This window comes from Gymnogyps californianus, chromosome 1, assembly GCF_018139145.2.
Source record: "Gymnogyps californianus isolate 813 chromosome 1, ASM1813914v2, whole genome shotgun sequence".
Lineage (NCBI taxonomy): Eukaryota > Metazoa > Chordata > Aves > Accipitriformes > Cathartidae > Gymnogyps > Gymnogyps californianus.
This window is the reverse complement of record NC_059471.1, coordinates 211,761,277-211,787,322: the sequence shown is the minus strand read 5'-3', so window position 1 is coordinate 211,787,322 and position 26,046 is coordinate 211,761,277. Positions and strand designations below refer to the sequence as shown.

The 26,046-nt window shown below is 42.6% G+C and overlaps 1 protein-coding gene across 2 annotated transcripts in view; it reads left to right on the top strand.

Moving 5' to 3' along the window:
• CAMK1D (calcium/calmodulin dependent protein kinase ID) overlaps positions 1 to 26,046 on the top strand; it is a 230,884-nt gene that overhangs the window by 167,109 nt on the left and 37,729 nt on the right. For both annotated transcript variants that reach the window (XM_050900482.1, XM_050900475.1), the window contains exons 4-5: positions 19,009 to 19,147; positions 23,553 to 23,679. In XM_050900482.1, coding sequence (XP_050756439.1) covers positions 19,009 to 19,147; positions 23,553 to 23,679 — 266 coding nt within the window. The remainder of the gene's footprint in view (positions 1 to 19,008; positions 19,148 to 23,552; positions 23,680 to 26,046) is intronic.

Genomic DNA, 26,046 nt, shown 5'->3' with positions numbered 1-26,046 from the left:
AAAAATGAGAGAGAAAATGCATCATTCATGCTTTGTGGACAGCTCACATTTACAAAGCAATGGCAAAATCTTGTCTGAAATTCCGTATACTTAAATTTTACTTTCACACATCTTACGATGCTTAATTTCTCTGCATTTATGCTCTGGGCCAGCCAATTTAGCATAGTATCAGAGGAAGTCAAGAGCCCAAGAGACGAATTTTAATTAGAAGGCAATCAAACCACCAGATGGCTCTCTGATGTCTTAGATCTCCACTTGGGTGAAATAAATTGACTTTTCATGAAAACAGTGCTAGAGTAAATTTTAAAAAATGCCCCAAAGCTGAAACATAAAGTAGTTTTGCATAGTTGTGAGAGTAATTTGTAGACTCTGAGGCATTCGTCGGAGTGTTTTATTTGTTTAACAAAAAGCATTAATGTCTGAATCACTGGTTGCTTTCGCACTGTGCCCCGTGATCTGTTCTCAGTATGGCTTTTGTTTAAAAATATTTTTAATGTTTGGGTTTAGTTGTACCAAATTACAGAAAATAAATGAAAAATAAATTCATTCTTCCCAGTTCTCAGTTTCAGTGTTGTGTCCCTTATGAGAGCGGTGGCAGTTTGTGGTCTGAACCCCCCGCAGTGCCGGTGGAGGTGGGATGGGTATTTCCCAGGTGGGGTGATGAGGGCAAGGGGACAAGGTGACCTCCCAAATTCAGTGAGCTATGAGCAGAGGTGGAGCACAGTACAGAAGCAGGGTTGTGAGATAAACTCTGAGCATCTTCAGTACCGTAAACCAGGAGAGATCAGAAGGAGGAAACCTTCATCAGAGTGAAAGGGAAGAGCAGCATGGCAGAGAGGAGACCTGGGAAGTCTCTCTCCTATGTCCCATCTGTTGCTTGAGGACCTTAGGGCCAAATTCAAAGCCCGTTTGTAGTCAGGGGAGAAAATGCCTGTTGACTGCAGTGATTCAGACCTCAGCATCTCACTGCTCTTTTCAGTATGAATATCGAAATTTGCCTTGGTTGGTGGCTCGTGTGCCGGTGTGGACCAGGTGCCAGCAGAACTGCATCCTTCCCACCCAGAGCTGCTGCCCTGCAGGGTTTGCATCTGCTGCTGCAGGAGGGAATATCCTAAAACATGGCTGACTGTTTGGCAGTGGGTTCAGCTGCCGTATCTAGTTTGGCAGCTCACTCTGAGTTTCTAAATGATCTACATTTTTGTGCCTATAAATAACGACGGCAGCAAAAATCGTGACTATTGTTGTGCTGTCTGTCTCTGGAGCAAACCCAGTCTTGTGATCTAACTGCTCCACCAAGGAGCTGCTGCTTTTTTGCACGCTTTCTATATATTGTATTTCAACCTGATCTCCTGCTTGTGCTGTTGGGGGGGTCCTGGTGTCAGGGTGACCAAGAGGGACGCTGCAGAAAGCTGTGGGTCCCAGGGGGGTCCTACACTGCAGGGACAACCCGATTGCAGCTGCAACGCCATTGCCCACTCCACATCGCTGGGCCAGGTTTGTGGTGGTGTCTGCATTGTCTATATGGGAGATGCACACCATGGTTGTGCGATGGACACATCAGACTGTCTGAGACCCAGCATCTGGAGTCTCTTGTACTAGACCTTAGGGAGCTGGGAGGTCTGTTCTTGCAAGCCGAGGTGTTTTGGGATATGTTTATTATTCTACAACAATATTGTCAGTCCATTATATTGTCAATACCTGCTTGAATCCGGAGACACTGCTGTGTGCGGGATGTGTTACTCAATTAATGTGTTCTTTCTCCTGGGTGACCATGTCCTTAAGGAAGCTGAACCATGGAAAAAATTGTAATAATGCAGCTTGGTTTTGCATCTTCAAATAGAGCTTTGGTCAGCTCTGAAAGTCAAGTTCAGCTGGTTTTGTGTCTGAGCTTTCAGCCTCTGGAGTGCTAGGAAATCAGGCATTGCCTTGCAGGAGGGTTGGGCACTTCCAGCCTCAGCGTTCAGGTGGTGACAATGAACATGGGCACTTAAGGTAGGACATTGCAGCAAAACAATAATGACAGTTATAAAAAAAACCCAAAATCATAAAAATATCAGCTCCATTTTCCCAATAAATAGTTTATTTTAACTGACTGTTATACAGAGGTGCTTTTAACATACTGGAATAGCACTTTAACAAAAAGCACTTTAACAAGGGGGTTTCAGCCTGGCACTTAACAGCTACAAGGGGGGGGAACATTTGGCATTTCTGTTTTCCTAACCTCCTGAGAACACACCAGCAAGGTTCCTCTTAATTGAACCCTTAAACTTTTAATGCAGTCCCTGGACTGATATACATTTGCCATATGTTTTACTTAGCTGTTAAATGGTTGACTAAGGCCTTTACTTGGCCTGTTAAACTGAATTGATGACATTTTAATATTGCACAGGGAATACCACAGCTAAATAGAAAACAGGCTTCTGTGGCGCTGAGACGGGCCAATCGTGGTGCTGGGCAGAGGAGCCGGACCAGGGAGCTGAGTTCTTGCAACTGGAGCAGCATAAATAACACAGCAAGAGCAGGAGAGTGTTTTCAGCAGTGGCTTTGGATGTTCATACCTAGTTATAACTCATTATTTAAGGGCTGTCTAAAAGCACTTTATAAATCATCAGTGTGAAATCTGTTTTCCATACTGGTCTGTAACAAACGGCTGAAGCGAATGGCTTCTTCCACTGTGCAAATGCACCTGGTTTGCCCGCCGGAGACACGGACGCACTCTCTCCCTGCAAGACTAAACTTGGCTTGGTGATTTTTCAGTTGGTTGTGGAAGACATGGGCTAAGATTACCGTCTACTAAAAGCATGACAGGATGAACATATTTCTTACAGGGATGAATCTGGCTCCCTACAAAGGTTAAAGGAACAATTGACATTCATTTTAATGGACCCCGTTACTGCTCTGTGACATTAGCATCAATAACGCAGTCATAGTGCTGAATAAGTGTTACGGCGCTAAGGGACTCTTGAGTTATTTTCTGAGCGGTAGAACATTTTCAGAAGGAAGTATGGAAAACACCATGCGGTTTAGGGCACTTTCCAAGGGTTGGAGCTATTGACTTGAATCCTCCTCTCCTCTCTTCCAGCTGGAGTGGGGAGCAGTGTTTGTGCCCCACGTCCTGAGAGCTTTGCTGCTTGCAGTTGGCTGCATGGTGAGTCTTGACCTGTTGGCAGCAGCAGTACCCGGGTTATCCGAACCATGTGTTTGACCATAGATGCCTAATTCCCCCTTGAGGGACCTAAGTCCATTTTTAGATTCATCCTTCAGTGAGTTGCCCAAGGTTGCAGAGGAAATCGGTGATAGAGCAAAGGTTGAACACAGCTGCCCTGAGTTGAAGCTCTTGCCTTGGCCATGCTTTTGTGTTTGCAGGGGAGTGCAATGATCCTGCACGTCTCACACCTCCCTGCCCACTGGCATGAGGGTCGTGGGGAGAATTATGGGGTTGTGTGGTAGCACCCACATTCTGAGTATGAGCTGTAATTACTGCAGTAATATTAATTTCTTTGCCATGTCTGGTGTTAGTGAAACCTTGCTTGGTATGCAGGCAACCAAAGATTGCCTGATCAGCAGAGAGGTCAGACCATCGAGCTGTGGATATTTACCCTCTTAGCACTTTTCTTTGGTCTCTTCCTTTGGACCAGCGTAGTAGCAGTTTACTGACTTGAATGCATTAGCTTAGGGAGACTCAGTGCCTCCCTGGCAGTGCCTGGACTGAGGGCACTGAGTTTTAATACCGTTGCCTCTATTTCCAATCTCAGAATCACTCTCATGCAGATAATCAGTTGCACAGATAATTTTGCCCCAATACTTGTGCATCAGTCTGCAGGCTCCAAGGTGCTGGGAGGCAACCGCTTGACAAAAGCAGGGATCCTACAAAAGCTCTCTCATGTGTTATATGAACATACAAGGCACAGACTCTTTAAAAGCTAAAATAGCAGCATTCTTCAGCTAAGTGCATTGGGCAGGCTCCAGGATGCTCAGATCTCGTCTGTGCTGGACAGTGACTGGAGTAGCTACTATAGATAAGTTTCCTATGGATATGGCCTGTGCCAGAAAAAAAGTCACTTCAAACTAATTGCTCTGCTATACAAATTGCATCACTACCTTGCCATGTCCTTCTTCATAATCTCAGGGTGATTGCTGGTTGCACTGGCTGTGGGCTTGCTTCCTTGTCAAGCCCCAGCTTAACTCCACTTGGGTGAAATCCTCCACTGCTGTAATCAGTGCAACACCACTGGCACGTCTGGGTCTGGCCCACTTGGTATTTGCCCATCGCTTGTCAGATGCCACTGCCAAATTCAGGACGCTCGGGATTGCTGTGCAGGGCTTGTAAGCCCTGCAGCCAAAGTCTGTATTTCATTTTTATCCATCAGTTTTTGCAATGTACTTTGACTACCATATTAGCAAAAAACCCTAAGTGTCCAGCCGTTTTCTAAACTCCCTGGTGTTCTCAGTGTATAAATCACACAGCCCAGGAGCACAGTGAGGGTTCTATTTGCTAGATTATTGTTTGGGTTTGATCTAATCATTAGTTTTGGTTTGGAACAGAGGAGGAGCTTTTGATTTTAATTTTCACATAGCTGTGTTTATAACATACGCAACAGATGCTAAGGAGCCAGGATTGGCACTTAGGAGTGTCCCTATAAGATATAAAAGGAAGATTAAAAACTTATTTTTTTAAGTCACAGCTGGATCCATGAAATTATGAGGTCATGTTGTTTTGTCAGCAGGAATGTCCAGGATCTTATCAGATCCTATACTGGCCAAATTAGGTAGACAGCAATTAAACAGTAATGCTGAGGATTCCCTATGGGATGTACTGAGCTGTTACGGTGGCAGTGCAGACCAGCTCAGCATCGCGCCCATCAGCACAACCCTTTGCGTTCCCCAGAAGTGGGATGAGGTCCCAAACCACATGTGCTGGCCTATACCTCATCCGTGGCCAGCGTGTCTGGCAGAAAGCACGCTCTTGGGGTCATCTCCTACCGTGGGCCTCCCCCAGAGCTGCAAGGCTGAGCTGGGAGGAGCAGTTCGATGGCTGTAATCTGAAGGTGGTGCAGTTTTACAGCTTGTATTTTTGCTGTTGCTTGGGGCTTGCTCATGAATGGGATTTTATAGGGCAGTTTAAGTATGAAATGTGAAACATGGGGGGATTATATCCTTTATGGTCCCCAGGAGGTAGATAGAGCTCAAGGAAGAACTGTGCACAGTACGTGGCAAATATTAGGAGGCAGGAAGTTTTCTCTGAGGCTTCGGGATAGTCGTCTTGGGTGCTCTGGAGGCTGGGGGGCTTGAGGGAAATGAGGACCATGTCCTCACTCTTTGCCCACTCTGCTTTGAGGTGGTGCTTCCCAGGAGCTGCCTTTGGGGGCCACTTCTGGGAGGGGGATTTTTATGGTGCTGTCGTGTGGGGTGGACAGGAGTGTCACTGTGCCCTGTCCCAGCACCACTGCCATCCACACAGTGATGGTCTGACTTTGAGAAGATGACCCAGGTGTTTGCGGTGAGATAGAGAAGAGTCTTTGCACTGTGCTGTGTTGGGCTTTTGGTGCTGGATGTAGCTCTCACCTATTACTGTATCTGAGACAAGCTGGTTCAGCTTTTCTCCATTTTTTCCAGCTAACTTTGATTATTTGTTGTATCAATCATGGTTTTGCTTTTTTCAAACATCAGCTTTTACAGTTTGTCACTAATTCACCTATTAAAAGATATTATGGAAATAGACACAGTGATGGTAATATAAACTCCTAAAATATTGAGCATGAGCTATAAGGGTTTGCTTGTTGGTATTGATTTGCTCTTCTGTCTTGAAAATAAAATTACTGTGGAGCTACTTGTGTTGATTAACGAAGAATTAGCTGGAGACTTTCATTTTCCGTGTCAAGGCAACTGTGTAAAGTGTTAGAATAGATGGCAGCCTTGGAGCAATAATGTATAAGTGGATATTTAAAATCTCTCTAAAGGCCATGGGACAGTCCCAGTAAAAACCAGAATGCCTGGCAGTTGGCCAGCCTGGTTTGTTGAGACACAGGAGCAAATAGCTACCGTTAAAAATAACAGATACATAAAATCTTCCCTCTTTTGCTGGAGTCCTCATTATTAGCATGAACATGTGTCTATTTTCATCTGTGCGATTAGATTCTTGGAAGTCATCTCCATGATGAATTGGTGATTTCCATTAGAAACATCCCAATGGCCTGGACTAAATCAGCCACCAGTAAGGCAATAATTGAAGAATTATTAAAATAAGCCCTGGGGCACCTTTGTTTTACGTAGGATATTCTGGAAACTTTCTCTTTTGTGTACTATGCTCCTACTATATCTTTTAATAAATACTTTCCCTCCAGGAAGGGTGTTTTTTTTCTTTCAAAAGGCAGTAAATTCAGCTATTGCACAGAATAAAACCAATAAATCTGTGGCTGTGGCACCTGGTTTTAGTGCCGGGCAGCCAACCTGGACTGAGCAAGCACAAGATGCTGGCAGGATTGTCCTTTCTGCCCTCTCCATGCCCAGCTGGTGGTTTCCCTGCATTTTTGGAGGCTGTCCTTTCTGCTGGCCGGTTTGGTCTGGTTGCTTCATTGGCTGCTGTGGCACTTCATTCCCCCTGTCTCTCGTGGGGATGCCATGGACAGCATTTCCTTGAGGAGCTCATCCCACGGTAGCTGAAGAGCAGAAATCACATGAGCCTTGGTGCTTCACATGCCTGACTTCTGGGTTTTTTGGAAAATATCAGAAATTAGGACCAGATGCCTTTTTTTTTTTTTTTTTTTTTTTTTAAGAAACTGCCTCTTTTGCACATCATAAATCTTCCCTTGAGGCCATGAGAGAATATCTGTGCTGCCCACCCTCCAGCGAAACCACAATAAATCAGCAGGTCCTCCCGGTTCCTGCCATGCCTTATCTGTGCAAAGGGCGCAGCTTGGAAATTAGCTGTTGCTAATGGGAGAAAGCAGCTGGCAATCTGCAAATAAACACAAAGCTTTAGTCACGAGTGCTGTTCCTGGCCTGTTAGCAATGCACAAGCAGCATCATGAATCACGTCCACTCACAGGCTTCATGCACGGAGCTGGAAAAGAATGGATAATGTGAAAAATTGCAATTAATAGGGTAGGTGAGAGAAAGGTCTCAGATGGGGTATAGCAAGGTGTGCTCAGCATCATGGATTGCAGTGGGGTTGGACCAGTGGGATTTATACCAGTGTGTTTGCCATAAACTGCTTTTAACAGCTTTGATCTGGTTGTGTATGCCGCTCATCCTCACTCACCATGGCCTGTGTCCGCTATCCCTCTTTAGAGATGACTGGGCAAGAGATTAATCAACTTGCATACAATCCTGAGGTTTCCACATTCAATACCTGTTCATCCTGGTTCTCAATGACATTACAAGCACCCTTGCAGCTCCAGTTGAAACTGAATTTACTGGCTAAAGATATAATATTGCTCTAAACAGTCACATAAGTTTTATTTAGCTGAGGCTGCATCCGAGCTGTAAGAATTCGGTTTGATGTCTCTCTACACCGCTCAAAATTGGAGAAATTCACTCTCTGCTGTGGAAAACGGGGATATCTTGTTTGAACAGCGGTGAGATAAACATCATGAGATATAGTAGACTGAAATAATGATGTTCAGAAGAGAGTAGTAATTGGAAACTATATTCTATTTAGATTATATTTGATTCAATATTGAAATACAAATACTTAGTACTGGTCCATATCCTGTCCAGGAATGGCCAGATCATTATTGATGCAGATGTAAGTGAAGCTACTCAACATGGTAATTTAAGTTTCCAGATGGAGAACTGGAGATGAGCGTTGCTGTATATGCACTCAGCTTCTAGTTAGCTCCTCACAGAGGCTGTGAAAGTAGCTGTTGAATATCATTTCTTTTGGAGAGAAACATCAGAGAGAAGCAAGAAAAATGAAGTTACCAAAACCTAAAAAGAGTAAGGGTGCTTTAATATAGCTAAAGAGTCTGCAGTCAGTGTTGAAAGGGATCCAATGACAGGATGTCAGAAATTATCATCAGAAAAAACCTCAATGTAATTAGTCAGTGTGTGTAATTAACCACTGGACAAAGCCGACAAGGGATTAGTGGTATCTTCTAAGTCAAGCCTGGCTACACTGCTAAATGATAGTCTTTTGTCCAGCCAGGAGCTATGAATCTGAGGCAAAAATTCTACAGTCTTTGTTTTGTCTGGGGTCAGATTAGATTATCATAATGGCTTTAAAATCTATGAATCTGTCATATTTGATTTTAAGTGAATGAATCAAAAGACTCTTTTAATGTAGGTATGCACATTCAGACCAGAGCTGAGTGAATAATTCAATAATTAATTTGATGAGCACAAACATAAGAACATGAATGCCGTTTTATTGGGTCATACCAACGATTCATCTGTTCCAGGATTGCTCCTCAGATGACAAAGGCTTTTGTCTTAAATCCACCACCTGCTAATTCTGTTAGGTCCCCCATTTCTCATCTGTGGTGTGAAATAATTCTTTATATTTCCTTTTTTCTTGCTCCATCCTTTTCATGATTTTGTAGAGCGCTATCGTATCTCCTCTGTCATCTCTTTTCTTTGTAAATGTGATCTCTTTTCATGGAGAAGCTCTCTGGTCCTGCTTCCTTTTCTTCTCTGCACTTTCCCAAGTTTGATTATACTTTTGGCCAAAGCATCTTCAGGACTCTTTTCCATAAAGGTCATCAAGGTGGGATTTGTCCGAATGAACACAGAAATGGACATTTCTGTTCTTCACACCCTGAAGTGTGCCCGTAGCAGCATCACACCCTAGAAATGCTTCCTTCCTTGCGTTGGCTGAAGGAGATGAGGGTGGTAGCTCCCATATGGGTGCTTATTCTGTAGACTTGCAAGACTGGGTGAGATGAACTTTGTCAAAAATGTTGAAGGTGTGAGTGTACCATGGGTGTTTAGGGGGACAAACTATTTTCTCCTTTGCACTCAGATTTCTCCCAAACTTTCTGCTTGTTTTTTCATGGCCACAGAGCATTTCAGGGAACTGTCCTTGATAAATCCAACATTTATTTCCTGTTTTTTATAGATATTGTATATCCTAAAATTGTGCATGTACCATAAAATGGGTTTTTCCTTGTATTTACTTTAGTTACTTGCAGATTTCTTAAGAAATACTTCATTATAAGCAACTAGAATTTTGTGGGGTTTTTTATCAATTCTCTTCAAGTTTCTTCACACTTTCTCAAAAGTTTAAAAGCACATTAATGACTTTTTAAATGTATATATAGTTGTTGTAACAGTTTGATAAAACAAGGTATCTGTATCATTTAAAGTTAAACTGGTCGGTTTGGTTTTAATAGTTAGCTCTCAATGCATTGTTTCTACCAGCTACTTGGCAAGTTGATTTTTGCAACAGCATATCTTGACCAGTTGACTGCATTTCTTTTTTTGGTTCAAAATACATTTTCCTTGATTGTGTTTGTCCAGGACAGAGGGACAACTCAAAGTTGTACATCCTATGGAAAAGCTAAAAAAAAAAGTAGAATTCATGTGAGATACAGGTGATATAAGGAGCTTCAGAGCTCTTTCTGCACTGAGGCAAGTATTACTCAATATTATCTTAACATCAGCTATTTCCATGATGACATCTGCCTGCAAACTTACTTGTGAGAAAGCATGCGGAAATCAGACTCAGAAAAAGGAATATACACGCAAAAGCAGATTTCTATTAAGTGTTATTCACAGAAAAGCTGGACTGTTTAAGCTCCAGCTGAGAGTGACTTTACTATACTTTTCTATGGTCCTTTTTGATATTTAGGACAATTCTTAGTGCCGCATTCATCTTATATTTCATAATTGTTTACTATACATTGCATAATTTACAGTATCCATTTTCAGTTACATCGGTTCTCATTATTTTTAGGTCTGTTCTTCCTAGTTAATGCTGGCAGGACATCAAGGTTGGTTTCCATTGGAAAACAAGTCAAAAGGAAAACAAACCCAACCTAGTGGTGCTGAAACATGACCTACTTTTAAATTGCTGTCAGGTGAGGAATCTCCTCCAGATTTTAACTATCCGCTTATTTTATGGAGAGCTGGAGGAATATGACAGCAGTTAGGAAATACATTGTTCCAGCCCTCAGATACTGGAAAACATATTTTGTGTGGTGGTTTGTCTACAGAGCTCTACTTTTCTGTTTCTAGAAGCAAAGTGAGAAAGGTTGAGGCAACAAAATCATATATATGTAAATATAAATATATATATATATATACAATGAGCAAGAGTGATTGGGCTGATTTACTGGCATCTCACATAAGGAAATTAATAAATCAGGGAGTAATTGCTTCTTTAAAACTAAGCTTTTGAGTTATTTAATGCATATTGTGCATATTTTAATGACATTTTTTTAAATGCTGGGATTTTTCACAGTGAAACCTGTGGTGAATCCATTGTATGTATGGATTCACATGTGGTGACATCAAACCATTGACTGACACGGTGGGCAGAGGTGAAAGTCACCATTGCTGAGCTTCAGCTTTGCCTTTTCATTTAATGCAAAGCCATGACGAAAAACAGGGTGAATAGCCAACATATATGTCATAGAATCATAGAATCATAGAATCATAGAACAGTTTGCATTGGAAGGGACCTTTAAAGGTCATCTAGTCCAACCCCCCCTGCAATGAGCAGGGACATCTTTCACTAGATCAGGTTGCTCAGAGCCCCGTCAAACCTGACCTTGAATGTTTCCAGGGGTGGGGCATCTACCACCTCTCTGGGCAACCTGTGCCAGTGTTTCACCACCCTCCACAGGTCTTTTTTAAAATGGCAAGGAGCAAATTTGAGTGTGATCAAGCTGCTAACACTAGATGAATCTTTGGCTCCTGTGGAGGTGCCAATCAAACTATAAGAGCTCAGAAGAGATGTGCCCATCTTCTGCCCATCGTGGTGTTTGTAGACCTCAGTAGAGCGCTAGAGATGTGAAAGTTTGCTACAATATTCCTTAGGATTTGATTGCATGGTGGGGTTATCAGTGCAGGTTGCTTTATTACAGATACGTGCCTCATAAATAGTGATGACAGCACTGGGGGAGTGTTGCTGCAGGTCCTAGGTCTGCTCCATGCACCGCTGCCTGGGGGAACAAGCATAGATGGAGGCAAGTGGGCTGCTGGCATTTGAAGGGCTGTCATAAGCTGTCAGTCAGTAAGATTTAGTCACAAGAGACTTAAAAACCTGAGGTCCTTTGTCATTTGGTTGCTATTAGTGCTGTCACACTTTTTAGAGCTGATGGAACCAGGGGAAATTTTGAATACAATGTTGAATATTTGAATATGGAATAAAATTTTGAATAAAACAAGACAGCATCAACCTTGAAAAATCATGGACCTCAAAAGAGCTCCGCAGTTGGGATTCTGTGAAGGAAAATGTTGTCTCCAAAGATTTTAACTGCCAAACTACCTTACATCTCTGAGCTGAGCTTTCCAGAGACTTAGTGGTCTTGTCCCAGTGGAAACAGAAGTCTGTTCTCCAAAGCACAACCTCACTACAGCTGCTCAGCAAATGTCATATGAAAATTTTAATGCAGGGAAAAAACTGTTTTAGTTTGCTCAGTTTGGTTCTGAGAGATGACCACACCATTTTTGCCCAAACTTCTCCAAAACAACCCCTCAGGGTGGGGGACAGCCCTCTGGTGCAGCCACCATCACAGTGGTGATGAAGGGCTGAGGAACCATCAGCCCCTCAGAATAAATCCCACAGCAATGTTGCATTGAACAGCACTATCAAAGGAGAGGGTGCTAACACCCATCCATCCCTCTCTACCACATACACACACCTGTATTCTAGGAAAATAAGCCAAAATTAATCCCGCGTCCTTTCTTTGGTGGCCTTGGAGCACATATTTATGTTACCATCAGATTTTAAGGTGAGTGATTTAAAGCTACAATAACAAGGAAAGTCCTTGCCTTGTTCAAGCTATATATTTTATGATGTGCTGCAAATGAGAAAGCCGGTGCAGTTTTCTGAGATGTATACTGAATAAGGTAAGTCTGTGTAGGACATACAGTATTTCTATAGCAATATCTTCCCTGCCTGATTAACACCTTAGATTATTGGCACAAGGAGAATTTTAATCACGTACTTATATTTGCAAGAGGTCGGACCGAATAATCATAATGTTCCTTTCTGGGTCTAAAATCTATTAATCTGTTTACTCATTTTCTTTTTATGTGTTATGTCTTTTGAACAATGAGATGAGGGCAGCCAATTTCTCTTTCCTTTCGAAGAGCAAGCTGGCCAGGTTTGCTCTCTGGTTCTCATGCATTTTCACAATGCAGAGGAAGTTTAAAGCCAAACAGAAAAGCCCTCCATTAAAAACAAAATAAATTTTTAAAATGGAAATATTTGTATTAATAAGAATTCTTTCATTAAAGAAGAGTAATACTCAAAGCCGTAACTTCCCAGGAATGGTCCCTTCAGTCTTTCTTATCTCACCTCACACTTCCAGCTTCATGCCCCATTGGCTGAGTTATCTGCTTTTTCTGATTTATATTGTAGGAAACTGCAAACATGTAACTTCTGATCGTTAAGCTGTTCACAGTTGTAGGGTAATGCTCATATTTAACTTATTTTTCATATTGGCCTGGGATGCCTCCTGCTTCAAATTTCTGAAATCAGCCCTCTTCGTTAGGCATCCCTAATCTGCAGGCTTAAACAGTATTAGCGAGTCGCTAGGGACGTCTCTGCCTTTCCACGCTGGTTCTTCTAATCCAGCGTGGTGGTGCTTTGATGACTTGTCCAATGGAGGCTGGATCATGACTTGAACTGCAGTGAAGCATCAGGCGAACTTCACGCGCTTCTGGAGGGAAAAGCCTACAAGCTCTGAATAGCTTTGATGGGATTCTTTGCATAAATCCACCACTGATGAGTTCATCAATAAGACTTTTGATAAAAAGCAGTTAAACTGTCAAGCAGTAAACAATCCAGAGCAATTCCAGCCTGTACTCCAACAGAGACAGAAAAGAAAAACATCAATGTTTTGCCAAATGGCAAAGAAGTCAAAGTGACATTTCAAAGGGTGTTATTTTTCAAGCTTCTAAAACAAGCAGAAAGGTTCCTACACTTGATAACAGTGGGGGATGCAGGGGTGAATAAATGAGAGGGTGTATCTGTACCCACAGATGGTACCAGCAAGAGAAAAGAAGGGTAACACGAATACATTAATATCAATATATGACTAACATCTTCTTAATTCCAGCATTTATTTGTTCTTTTATTCATGTGTTTATTTAACTGAAGGCTAACATATGTAGGGATGTCCCCTGCCAGGCAGCCCCGCTGCAGTGGTGGTCTGGCAGGTATCTGGTAGAGTGACCTGCAACGCACGGGTGCAGGTTTCACACTGCTGGCAAAAACATCAGAAATCCAGAGAGATTGGCTCTTGGTTTGTGTTTATGAGTTTAGGAGCCTTAAATTACAAGGGAGTTTTTGTTTGTGCTCATCTTTAATCTAAATATGTGCTCATCTTTAATCAAAACATTTCTTTGAAACTTTACACGTTCTGCTTTCCTGATGGTACTGCAAGGGAATCGGTTGCTTCAGAAAAAGGTTGATCAAGTCCTTTCTCCTTACCTGCAGCAGGGGCTGTTTTCTTTTTGTTTGTCAGTTTGGCTCTTTCCTGATGAACTTAATGGTGAAATAGGTTAATGTAAAGTAATGGTGTAATACTAATGCTGAAATGTTTCCTCATCTCTCCCAAGTTACATCTGTAAATTAGAAATTGCAAAAATAGAGAAACTGTGTAGTGACAAGGACTGACACCAACCCTTGAACACAGCCTTAATAATTATTAGGACACTGTTAGAGTGACCTCTCCTTTGCCTCTAATGAGGACTGCGAGGTCTTTCAGGGTCCTTTTTTACGGTCTGTGCAGGGTGTTCAGCCAGCAGTGTGCACACACAGAGCCTAAATAACGAGGTAGCTCATCCATGTACACAAAACAATTGGCGTTTTCAAAGTTTTTTGAAACCTGTCCTAAACCGAGACACGCAGTGTGGCAGCCTGTGCTGGAGGTTTGGATCTACATTTAAACACCAAATTGGGAAGAAACAAGAGGCAAAATCCCCAAATCCAGCCAGGAAAAGAAAAGATTAAAAATATAACAACGGGGACTGAGTCTGTTTTTAACATCTGTCTCTGTTTCCTTGTTCATCTTCATTAGAGCTAGGCAAACTTTCTATAGCTGACCCCATACCAGAGGACTATAGAGTTTATTGCAAATTCCAGCACCAGGCTAGATCCTCTGAAAGATTTGCATCATCTGCATGATCGATACATGAAGTCTCCTTAATGAAACACTAGATCTGGAAGTTTTATCTCAGGAAACCCTGGAACGAGAGTGCAATCTGTGTGTCCCCATCAGAATTACAGATAATGTCTCTTTTTTCGTATGGTCAAGTTGTGTCCTACTGCCCCTCTTCAAACTGAGTTTTGATGGCAATGCATCTTTCTTGTATCAGAAATAGTGTGGCCAGCAGGACTAGGGAAGTGATCGTCCCCCTGTGCTCGGCACTGGTGAGGCCGCACCTCGAATCCTGTGTGCAGTTTTGGGCCCCTCACTACAAGAAAGACCTTGAGGTGCTGGAGCATGTCCAAAGAAGAGCAACGAAGCTGGTGGAGGGTCTAGAGAACAAGTCCTGTGAGGAGCGGCTGAGGGAACTGGGGTTGTTTAGCCTGGAGAAAAGGAGGCTGAGGGGAGACCTTATCTCTCTCTACAACTACCTGAAAGGAGGTTGTAGCAAGGTGGGTGTCAGCCTCTTTTCCCAAGTAACAAGTGATAGGATGAGAGGAAACGGCCTCAAGTTGCGCCAGGGGAGGTTTAGATTGGATATTAGGAAAAATGTCTTCACCAAAAGGGTTATCAAGCACTGGAAGAGGCTGCCCAGGGAAGTGGTTGAGTCACCACCCCTGGAGGTATTTAAAAGACATGTAGACATGGCGCTTAGGGACATAGTTTGGGGATGGACTTGACAGTATTAGGTTAACAGTTGGACTTGATGATCTTAAGGGTCTTTTCCAACCTAAATGATTCTATGATTCTTAGCGGGGTAGGGCTTGTGGAAGAGGACATTGCTATATGTCCTGGCTGTCTCATTGGGTCAAAACCGAGAGTTTCTGTCTTTCTCTATTTCCTGCAATGAGAAAATGGAAATAATGTTTATTCTGGCCTTCCTTATGTTGATAGTCAGTAATACGTACTAAAAGCACATAGCCTCAGGTAAAAGATGTAGTAGAAGTGAAAAGTATTCATACTTATGGCTAGGTTTGGGGTTTTTTTCATTCTAACCTTAAAGAATCTTCTGGGCATTGTTTCGAAATTGTTTCCTGTATTCCTGTAGCCAGGCAGGGCATATGCTGGGGTGTCCATGTGCGATGTGGACACCCAGCTCAGCTCCTTCTCCAAGTGCTGGGCTTTCCCCATGCTGCTTGGTGAACCAGGGGAGAGCCACTGTTTGGTGGCTGAGCAAGGACCAAGGGATGGAGCAGCACATGCCTTGCAGGCGGTCCCAGCAGGCTCCATACAGAAGATGCAGCTGCAGCCGCGTTGCTGATTCTTGCCCAGCTCTGAGTCCCTGGGCAGGGCTAATGCTACTCTGGATCGCAGCGTGACACTTGAGCTGTTCCCAGGGTTAAATGCTTTCCAAGTAACTGCACTTGGCTACTCCTCCTTTGACTTTTTCTTTGCCGGGAACCCAGATTGAAATCAGCAGGGAAAAAAGGTTCCTTGTGCTGTTGTTTGGGACAGTGTGTCCAGCTCCATGAGCCAGTGCCAGCTGCAAGACAGGAGCAGTCCTCTTCCACTAAAGAGAAATCCCTCCTACCCCCTCCTTCTGGTCAGAAAATTTTGTCTTAATTTCTTTAAGACAAAGACCTAATTCTGCTCTTACTGCCTGCAGTTTCATCTCTGCCTCCTGTGCACTGCTCAAAATTGCCGTAGAGAGGGCAAAGCTAGTGCTGCCATTAAAAAAAAAAAAAATTATCCCAGAATAATAAAGACTGGAACAAACAAATTGCAGCAGTGCTTTGTGAGTGCCCAGGTCTGTTCAGAGCAGGATGCCAAGTCCCATCTCAGCAGGGTAGAGGGGACTGGGATCAAGACCAGCTTTAGACAAACAGGCCACATCTCCACCATGAGTTTAGAGCTCAAATGCTCTCCCACAACTGCCCTTGCTGGTTTGCTCCTGGAACAGCATTGACTTACGTCAGTCCTTGGGCACCATACAGGGAGCAGCATTCCCAATGACATTACGGTTGAGTTAACCCTGTTTTGCAGGAGAAAAGCCATATGGACATAAGCTCCATTAGGAAAGTAATCATGGCCTTGGGTGCTGAGTTGCAGAGCATCCCTGGAAGGTGAACACCAGCCATGACTCTTGCCCACAGCAGGGAGGCTCTATAGGTGAGTGCAAACATGTAATGCAAATCCCATGTACAATAACACAGAGTCACCACATGAATAAATAGGAGCACAGGTTCCTCGACTCTCTGTGTGTACCTGGGATGCTGTTGACACTCTGAATAAGCAAGTGGCTGTGAATTTACCGGCTGTTCTTCCGGAGTCCTTGGATTAAGCTCTGGTTTGCAATGCATCATTTAAGAGGTTGAAAATATTTTCCATGTGTTGAAATAAAATTATAAACAGATTGAGCCTGGGTACAGTAGATCCACTGGACTAAATTTGACTAAGAAAAGCTTTTGATTAAAGAATGAGGCTTAAGGGGGATGGGGAGTAAGCTGGCATGGAGGGAAATTTTGTCATTTTAATGAAAAAAATTTTGTGGAAGTATACACTCTGCAAATGTCGAAGGAGAGAGTCCTTGTGCAGGAAAGCACGTGATGTAAATCAGTGTCTACTAAAGCAGTCCATCTCTTGAATATAACAAAAGTAACTATGAAATTGCAAAACAGCACGCACTGCATTTTCATGGGGAAATGTGCTGTATTCAGTCATATTAATTACTGCGTGGGCTCAATTTTCAGTGCAATCAATCCATGGGAAACAAAAGGGCTGCAGGGGAAATATAAAAAGACAGTCAGCTAATAGGAGCCAGATTCAATAAAACTGTGTCTGCCTTCAGTGAATGGCAAGGCAGAGATGTGTCCATTCTGCCTTGACAAGGCACGCAATGGGTCAGGTAAAGGGTGTAGGGCTGAGAGGAGCTTGGAGCAACATCCTGTGTATAGATACATATGTATATATACAGATATATGTATGAGAAATGCAACTCCTATTGTGAGAAACTAGGAAAGAAGGGCTTTTAATTCAAGTTTTTCTGTGCAATGTTCAGGGTGTCATCTCAGAGCAGGCTGTTGAGTGATGGCACTTCTGCCAGTGCAGCCTCTGCCTGCCATGCCTCCTTCCCCGCTCTGCTCCCCGCTGTGCCATGAGTCACGGGCTCTCCAATTCAGTACGGTACCAGGGGCTTTCTCTTGCCCCACTGTCAGCCCGGCACTGCTGCTCCAGCCTCTCTCTGCCGGCAGCAAGAAGCAAGCCCCAGAGCTGCTGGTATGGCCAGGGGTCTCCTGGGTGGACTTCAGACCCTGGGTGAACTTCACCTTTACTGCAGAATTTCAGTTTAATGCTAATATTTTAGCAAGCTATTTGGTCTGTTTGCCTAGCACTTAATAGGAGGATTATCTGGTTTATTTTTTTTCTTCCAAGGTTGCTTTTCATTTTTGAAGTTGAATGTGTTCATTTTTAGCAGTAGCCTTCTCTCCCATGCAGGCTCCAAACTTCCCTAGGAAGTGACTTCATGGCATTATTCAAGCAGATTATTGCTTGGAGTGGCTGAATTACCTAGTGTTCTTATAATGGCAAGCTCCCAGTCCATTAATGACTGTAATCATTTATTATTTTCCCTTTATTAGGTTTGTTTTTAAAGAAAGTTTTACTGTGCTATTTATGATATGCTAAGTGGTGCAACTTGCTGAAAAAATACATCGCATACATTTTATTTTTTAATAGGTTTTGCTTGTTAAAATGGAAATCTTTTATTTACCCTAGTAGGGCAGTTTTTTGCTGACAGTTATATTATTTCAATTACTCAGACATTTCTTTCCTCTTTTGTTTCCCCAGATACTCCTCCAGGGAGTTTTAATGTGTCCATTCTTTATTTAAGATTGGGTTCAGAACGTGTTATTTTTAGCAGGGCAGAGGAAAAGTGTAATATAGCAGACATTAAATAGTGGGATGTCAAGGTTTTATTTTCTTTCCTCTTTGAGGTGTGGAATCCTTTCCCCATCTGAGTCATCTGGTGATTAATTGCGCTGATAATCTGCGCTCCCTCATCAATAACTGTCTGCTACCAGTGCTGGGCAGAGGCCGTGCTCTGCCTGAAGAGTTTGTGGCTGCTGATAAATGAACATATATGTATGGGTAAAGGGGGGGACCTCTGAGAGCATTTAAAATTGCCAAAGGCCCAGAGTCCTTTAATGAACTAACGCTCTATAGGTACTAGCAGTAACTACTGTATGCATTTCACTTGCCAGTAGGGAAAGGAGAATGGGACCATTCCTCCAGAGCAAAACCCAAGCCTTGGTAGGTGGAGTGAAAAGTGCACCCCAAGGGCTCATACTAGTAGGGAGCCTTACAACCTCGGTGGGCCAGCACCAGCAGGAAGGGCAGACCAAATTCACCTCTGCAAAGTTCACTAGGGTGGGACAGCGTTGGAAACCAGTGTCTGCTCCCCTGGCTCTTGCTGGGGTATAGTTGTGATTTCCCTCTGCAAGTTCTAGTGAGTCTTTGACCACTCTCTGATGTGTGATGGATTTTATTTTCCATTATAGCATGACCAGTCCTTGGATTATGAGAAAACCAAAACCAAATGTTTCTTGGGACAGTGGGAGAGCCCGCAGAGCTCCAGACGGATGTGTGCTTGGACTGCCTGTGGCTAGTGCATGGCCTTGACCATCTTTTAGCAAGGTAGAAAGCACATTACAAAGCACGTCCTCACACTTCTGCATCCTGTCTTGTTTTCCAGAGTGTCTGGGGGAGAGCTTTTTGACCGCATTGTTGAGAAAGGGTTCTACACTGAGAAGGACGCCAGCACCCTGATCCGGCAGGTCCTGGATGCTGTCTACTACCTGCACCGAATGGGCATTGTGCACAGGGACCTCAAGGTACGACTGCGGCGTGTCTCAGTCCTCCGGGCAGTGTTAACGAAGGTTGCATAATTATGTGAGTCTAACGCACGTAACTCCAGCCCCACTGGGACTGGCTGTTTCAGTAAGGTTTTACCATAAGAGGGATGTTCTGAAGGCTCCATATCCTCCCATCATAATTGGTTTTAATGGACTTTGCAATCAATGCTGTTACAACGGGAGTTTTGCACATATGGTGTGGGGAAAAAGTCATTTATTAGGACCTGAAATGTTACATTAAGGCAGCAAACTCATCTCAGCTGGGATGTGTTTACTGCTGTAAAGTATCTTGCAGATTTGCTGTGCTATATTTACTTTTACTTAATAATAATTAGTAACAATAAATAGTGTGGGAAAGTTGAATGATTTCCTATTGTGCTATTTGGATCAGTGTTTTTGGAGACACTGTTAACAGCAAGGATTCTTCTAAGGAACATTGTGTGCCAATGTGATTTTTAGATAATTTTCCTTTCAGCTGTACCGAGTTATCACATCAAAAACTCTCAGCTTTTCTGGTAAAAAAACCCCAAAACATTATTTCTATGTTGTTTCCTTCCAATATCTTAAACTGTCATTAAGATAAGCAGAAAAGCTTGGTTTTCATAACACACAGCTAAACCTCCCCATCTTTAGTATCTTAAGTAATAAATTAGCAGAAGACATTAGAAAAAGATACAAATGTCAAAAGAAAACTGTGGGTTCAGTTCCTGAGCTAGTTAATTCTACCAAAGTTTACTGCCAGAAATGAAGAATTCAGTGAATGAAATAACACCTCTGGTTGTGTTTTGGAGGGATGCTCCAAACAGGAGTTTCCTTGGATGTTGATGCTGTGGCCTTGAATTGTCCCCATGTAAAGAGAGTGGAATTTGGCTAAACAGGTCATATTATGCAAGGCTTAATGAACATTAATAGAGTCAAGAGCCACAAAGAAGGGGTTTTTTTCTTTTTTTTTACTTGTTAAATACTATTTTTTAGTAAATGTATTTTTAAATTAATTGTATTTTAATACAGTCTAATATTAAACTGCATGTTTGTGATTTTTGGCAACTCCTCTTAGCGAAGGTTGTAGTGCCAGGAATGTGACCTTGCTGTTATGCCTTAAGATGGATGAAAAATTGCGGTAATGAGAGATACTATTTATTTGCGTTTTATCTCATCTCCTCCAAAATTAGTGCCGATGTGAAATGCTGTGTGGTGTAAAATAATAAATGACAGGCTTGGTCCCAAAATGCGATGCAGCGGGGCCAAAATAGAGCCCATTACCAGCGTAACCACCAGCAGCAGAGTTCTCCAAGGTGGAGCAGTGCCCAAGACAGGCAGACATGGCCTTGTTTTGTGACAGCCTCAGTGCAGCCATTTCCTTCTGCCGCTCTTTGGCTCCAGTTGTGAATCTTTCAGCTGTGTGTGGGCCGTTCCCGTAGGATTGCAAGCTTTTCTACACCTTACTGCTGCAGGGGACTTGCCTCAGTCCTGTACACCTCTGCCAGAAGTAAGCATCCTATGATCTTCGCTTCAATAGATAGACTAGAATAATAGAAAGTAGAAATATATTTTTTAAAGTACTAGTTTGGCACATTTTTAAGGCAAAACTTTGAATCCACTGAAGGAAAATATACACTGATGTCTGCAAATAATATTTTCTCCTCAGTGTTGTGCAGTTTAGTCCTAACAGTCCCAAATAATGGATTTTCTGTAAGGAGGGACTGGTTGGTCTTCCTTCTCCTACAGTCTTCACGTGTTGCTCTCAGTTCCCATTCATTTCCTGCTGTTATGCTGAAGTACATAGAAATATTCTCATATTTATTAGAGTTCAACTCCATTTCAGTATGGAAGCGTTTAGTATTTTAACATGAGCAGCTTTCTCCCAAGTTCAATTTGTAGCAAATAACTTCAGGCTTCTTTCTGCCACCAGCGGTTTTGGAGGGAGGTCCGAGTCCTCTTAATTCAGATACTCCATTGTACAAGCTCTTAATATTCCTGTCTTTATAATTTAAAGGAAGGCTGTAGCTCTCACTTTCAAACAGATTCATCTTATTAAAAAGTTCCTATAATAAAATATGAGATCTGGTAACCGGGAAGTGGATTCATCTACAAATTACTTCCAGAGTTTATGTAAGGACATGATGAATTTAGATCAAACCAACCTTCTCCAGTGGTATTTTGGGGCAAAGACTAGCTCTTTTTCTCTTTCTTTCTTTTTGTTTGCAAGTCTTTGTCAGTACCGTATCAGTTGTTAAAATGACTCATAAAATATGGTATATGAGGAACACCTGCTGAGAATTTCTGTTAGCACAAACATACCATGATGGCAAAAATAGGGATATAATAAGGCTTTTTATGATCTCAAAATATCAAGATAAGTTTAAGTTTCAAATTGTGATCCCCAAAATGAAACTCTGGGAAAGAATCCACTCTATAAAAATACAACCCATGAAACATCTATAACAATTATTTACTGTAATTATGTGTTATTCAGATACCAAAATAGTATTTGCTGTAGTTGGGAAAAGCAGATCTGGGCTCTAACTCTCTAATCTAAGTAACGCAGCAGCAGATAACAAGAGATGGCAGCAGATGAAGTCCAGGGAAGTCCAGGATGTACAAAAGGACTGAAAGGCTCGAGCAGCTCTGCTTGGTACAGAGCCACCTCGTTAACACTTTTTGAATTAACCAGCTTGAAGAACGAGACTTCTTTTAAAAACATTTTAAACAAGTTTAAGTTTTAAATGGGTCAGTTTCTTTGCCTTACTAAATAGGAGTAAGTGGGAGCCTGAGGTGAGTTAGCAGAAATTATTAGGAAATAATTGTCTTTCCCTTAATACCAGCTCTACCAACCCCTCAGCAGATCAGAAGTGTACTAGTAAAAATCAGGAGTAACTCCAACCAAGGGCAGACCATGGCATAAAACTGACTCACATAGTGCCTGAAAACAGTATCAGCATTATAACGGCCAGTTAAAGCACTGAACTTACGGGGTATCATGAGAAAGAAACATAAATGGTACAACTTCATAATTATTTTTATGAACAGAATCGTTTCCCTTTTTGCCTCAGTCCCAGCTGGCTCACAGCTGCGGATGCAGCTTGTAGATCCTCTCATGGCTATTGTGTCCCATGGATAAAACCATTACTACGTGGCTTCATCCTGGGGCTGGGGAGCCAGAAAGTGCTTTAACCTCCACTTGAAGCCGAACGGGAACCTCAGAGTAGGGTGGAGGTGATGTCACCCCCGGAGCTTCTTCATCTCCCCTTTTCCCAGAGCAGGAGGTTACAGTGATGGAGGAGGGAAGACAGATACTGGTGCTGCTGCACTGCAATTGCTCCTCCTTACAAATCCAAGCCTGGATGTGTCCCAAGGAATTTGATGATGTTGTGTGACCGCAGCTGCTTCTCGCCGTTTCCTGGAGCACACAGTGGGCTGATAGACAAGATGTGTTGCATGCGGGTGGGCATTTGTACCAGCTTCTGGGCAAAAGTCTACACCAGGGTTATGTTGAAACATTGGGTATCCATCACTTTTATAGATGAAGACCCCAAGGTCCAGGTCGTGCAATGGCACCTCGTTAACACCAGGCTGTCAGAGTGCCAGCAGATGCTGGACCTTTTTGCACGCCCAGATATTAAGTAGGGAAAGAAGGGTGCTCTCGCAGCACCTAGCAAGAGCTTTGCTGTGTAGCAGTAGCACTTTCAAAACATATGGATGGAGGACTATGCTGTAGCAGATGGAGGTTGGTTGGGCTCTCCAGCCCACCTGATGTTGATATAAAGTCACAAGGCTTTGTGGATTCTTGTGATTCTTGTTTTCTCTCAGCATAAACAAGTTGCTGTGTTTAGTGCTGTAGCATTTTTTCTTAATCGGCTCTAGCTAAAACATCCTTGCTGCAAGTCTGTTAACTGTAAAGGCATTTCCTCTCTCATAACAGTTTATTTCCACTGGAGAAGATACAAAAATTCTCTAATACTTTCTGTTTTCCTTCTTCTTTTTTTAAATGCTCTATAAAAAATTTTCATTACGCTACCTGGATTTACCATATTTACCTGCCTTCAAATGAATCCTTCTGTTTTATCACTCTGAAGTGATGTCAGACACATCTCACAAGTAAGGGACGAGCCTTAGTTCTTATTTGAGGTGCCAAAGGAGAAGTTTGTTATCCCAGGGAAGTTACTCAAAGCTCAAGGTGTCAGCTTCTTCCATTAGTTGCCGTACAGGAGTCTAGAGAGGATCTCCATATAGGTTGTAAGAGCAACTCTTTGGGATTTAGGGGAACCAAATTATATTAGTGTATGATGTAAATAAGGATCGTATTAAATGCAACGCATCAGCCAACAGACGTTGTTACTGGACTTACATATTCAAAACCCATTTTGCTTGTTCTCCTTTCTAGCCCGAGAACTTGCTTTACTACAGCCAGGATGAAGAGTCAAAAATCATGATCAGTGACTTTGGATTGTCAAAGATGGAGGGTAAAGGAGATGTGATGTCAACAGCCTGCGGGACTCCTGGCTATGTTGGTAAGAGGTTTGGTTATATTGTCTGTCGACTCTTCCCAGCTGCAATACAGACACATAGTGAAAAGGAAATAATAATTGTTTTCTAGTGCAGCTACATAGTGCACATGCGATTTTACAGGTGTTGGTTAGATTTCAGAAGTTGCTGGTGGTGCTCTGTCTCGTGTGCTCTTCTTCTTTGGGTCCCGATCCTGCAATTCAGCTCTGGGCTTGTGGGATTCACTTTCATGATTTTAATCCTTTGCAGAATGAGTCTTCTCAAAGACACTGCCTGTAGCTAAATCAGGAGCACGTGAAGAATAGCCTCAAATGTATTGATTCTGTGAGCACCTATAAAACCAAGAAGCTTTACCCAATGTAACATACTATTTTAATCATAAAGGCTGGCATTTGCCAGATTCCCCTAATAGAAGACGGTAAAACGAAAGAGCTACGTTTATTCAGACACGTTCAGTAATCCTCTGTTACAATCATGTTAAGTTACTGACTCCTAGATGTCAGTATGCAAAAGCTCTTTAGATCCTCGGGCCTTCCTGGACAGGATCAAATTGTTTCCTATCATTTATTCTTTGCTCTTCTGTCCATTCGGTAGTGATTGTACCGGGCTACTGATTAGCACTGTGTTTACTAGCATCCTTTTAAAAAAGTTAAAGTAACTGAATGTGAGAATTATATGGCAGGTGATGACAGGGTCTGTTTGAGCAAACACTATTTAAAAGGCTCACTTCATGCATGAGACAGGTCCAGCAAGCCTGTGCCTCCTATGATACCTAGCTAGCCAGCTGAGATAGTAAAATTAATCTCTGGGGTATCCATGAAATCCATGAAACTAAAATGACAGTGGCTTCTCCAGGGATAGATTTGTCTCAGATCTTTCCAGCAGGAAAGACTTGATGTTTTCCAGCAGTCAGAGGCTCCTTTTGCTTTGCAGCTGTCACCTCACCTGTTTTCATAGCTCTGATGATACCGTGGTACGAGAACTCAAACAGATTAAGTGGTTATGTCACAGCGATCCAGATTTGTCCCAGGAATACCTTTTTCCAGGTATTATCTTCACGCTGCACTGACACACTCTATCCTGATAACATCAGGAAAAGGAACAGATTTCTCTGGTTTCCCATCGTGAAGCCATCAGCCCATCATTTTTTTATTTTAAGACATATGAGTCAGGATGCACTCTGTACAGCATGAGTAGCTGTCTTGTGTAATCACACCAGACTGGAGATCTTCTTCCAAAGCATTAGCAGGAATTGAGCTGCGACAGCAATTTTCATAATTTTTGCTGTCAGCTCTTCTGTCCTTAATTAACATGTTTTATTTTGTTCTGAAATGGGCACTGACTAGAGTAAGTCTGCGAGACACAGGGAAGCTCAGATGATGTTTGCTGAAGCGCTGATGAAAATGAGGGAGTGCGACTCTGCTTGGGCACTGAGTGATCTCATATGGCCTCTCAGCGTAGCCATTTACATAAGAAAACTTGCTATTTTGGAGAGGAAGCTCTCGGAGCATGTGACACAAATTGTAGTGCTTTGAGAGATGTTTGAGAGCTCTTATTACTCATGGTCTGGGTGCTGATAGCTACACAAGTGCCTCCAGGCCTGTTGTTACCTTACTGAACGCAGGATTTACTCATCGTGGTTCAAGAGGTCACGGCCGCTTATTTCTGAAGTGCTGACAGGAGTTTTTCCCCTCTCTCGCAAAGAAAACCTCTTTAAATATTTGTTCTGTTTCTTTTTTGCACAGGAGACAGCTCCTCTTGAGTGCTGCTTTTTTTTTGTTTAATATGATTGGTTGCCCAGACAACATTTTCCAAGCACAGAAAATTTTTGTTGTCAGTCACTGTGGTGATGTCCACAAATGGGCCTCCGTGAGTGTTATACCTGATGACATGGCTTCTGCATACGTGGTCTGCAATTTGTCCACATCCGAAAGCTTTCATGCCTTCCAGTGTCACTCCCATTTGCAGCACCTACCTAATGCCCTCAAATAAATCTAAGAGTCCTTCCTCCCAATGGCAAAACCTGAATACATGTCCTCATCTGGATTAGGGCAGACACATGCCACAGTGCTGGCCCATGAAGTGTCCTGTCTGTCACCTCTGGTTTTTTTTTTTCCAGCCGTTTTACCTAGGGTTTAAGTATCACTCAGGGATCCATCACTCACAATGCATTTCCTGGTGCTTTTCTTTAAAGATATGTAGAACACCCCATTTTCTAAGATTTTATGAGGAATTAATTATTTTTGTCAGTTTAACCACTTTGCTTTAAAATTACTGGGAAAAAATTAGGCACATATCACATGTCAAAGGCACCCAGGGCTCTGTTAAGAAGTCATTAGCATCTGCCACTATTTATACTCCAACTCCAGAAA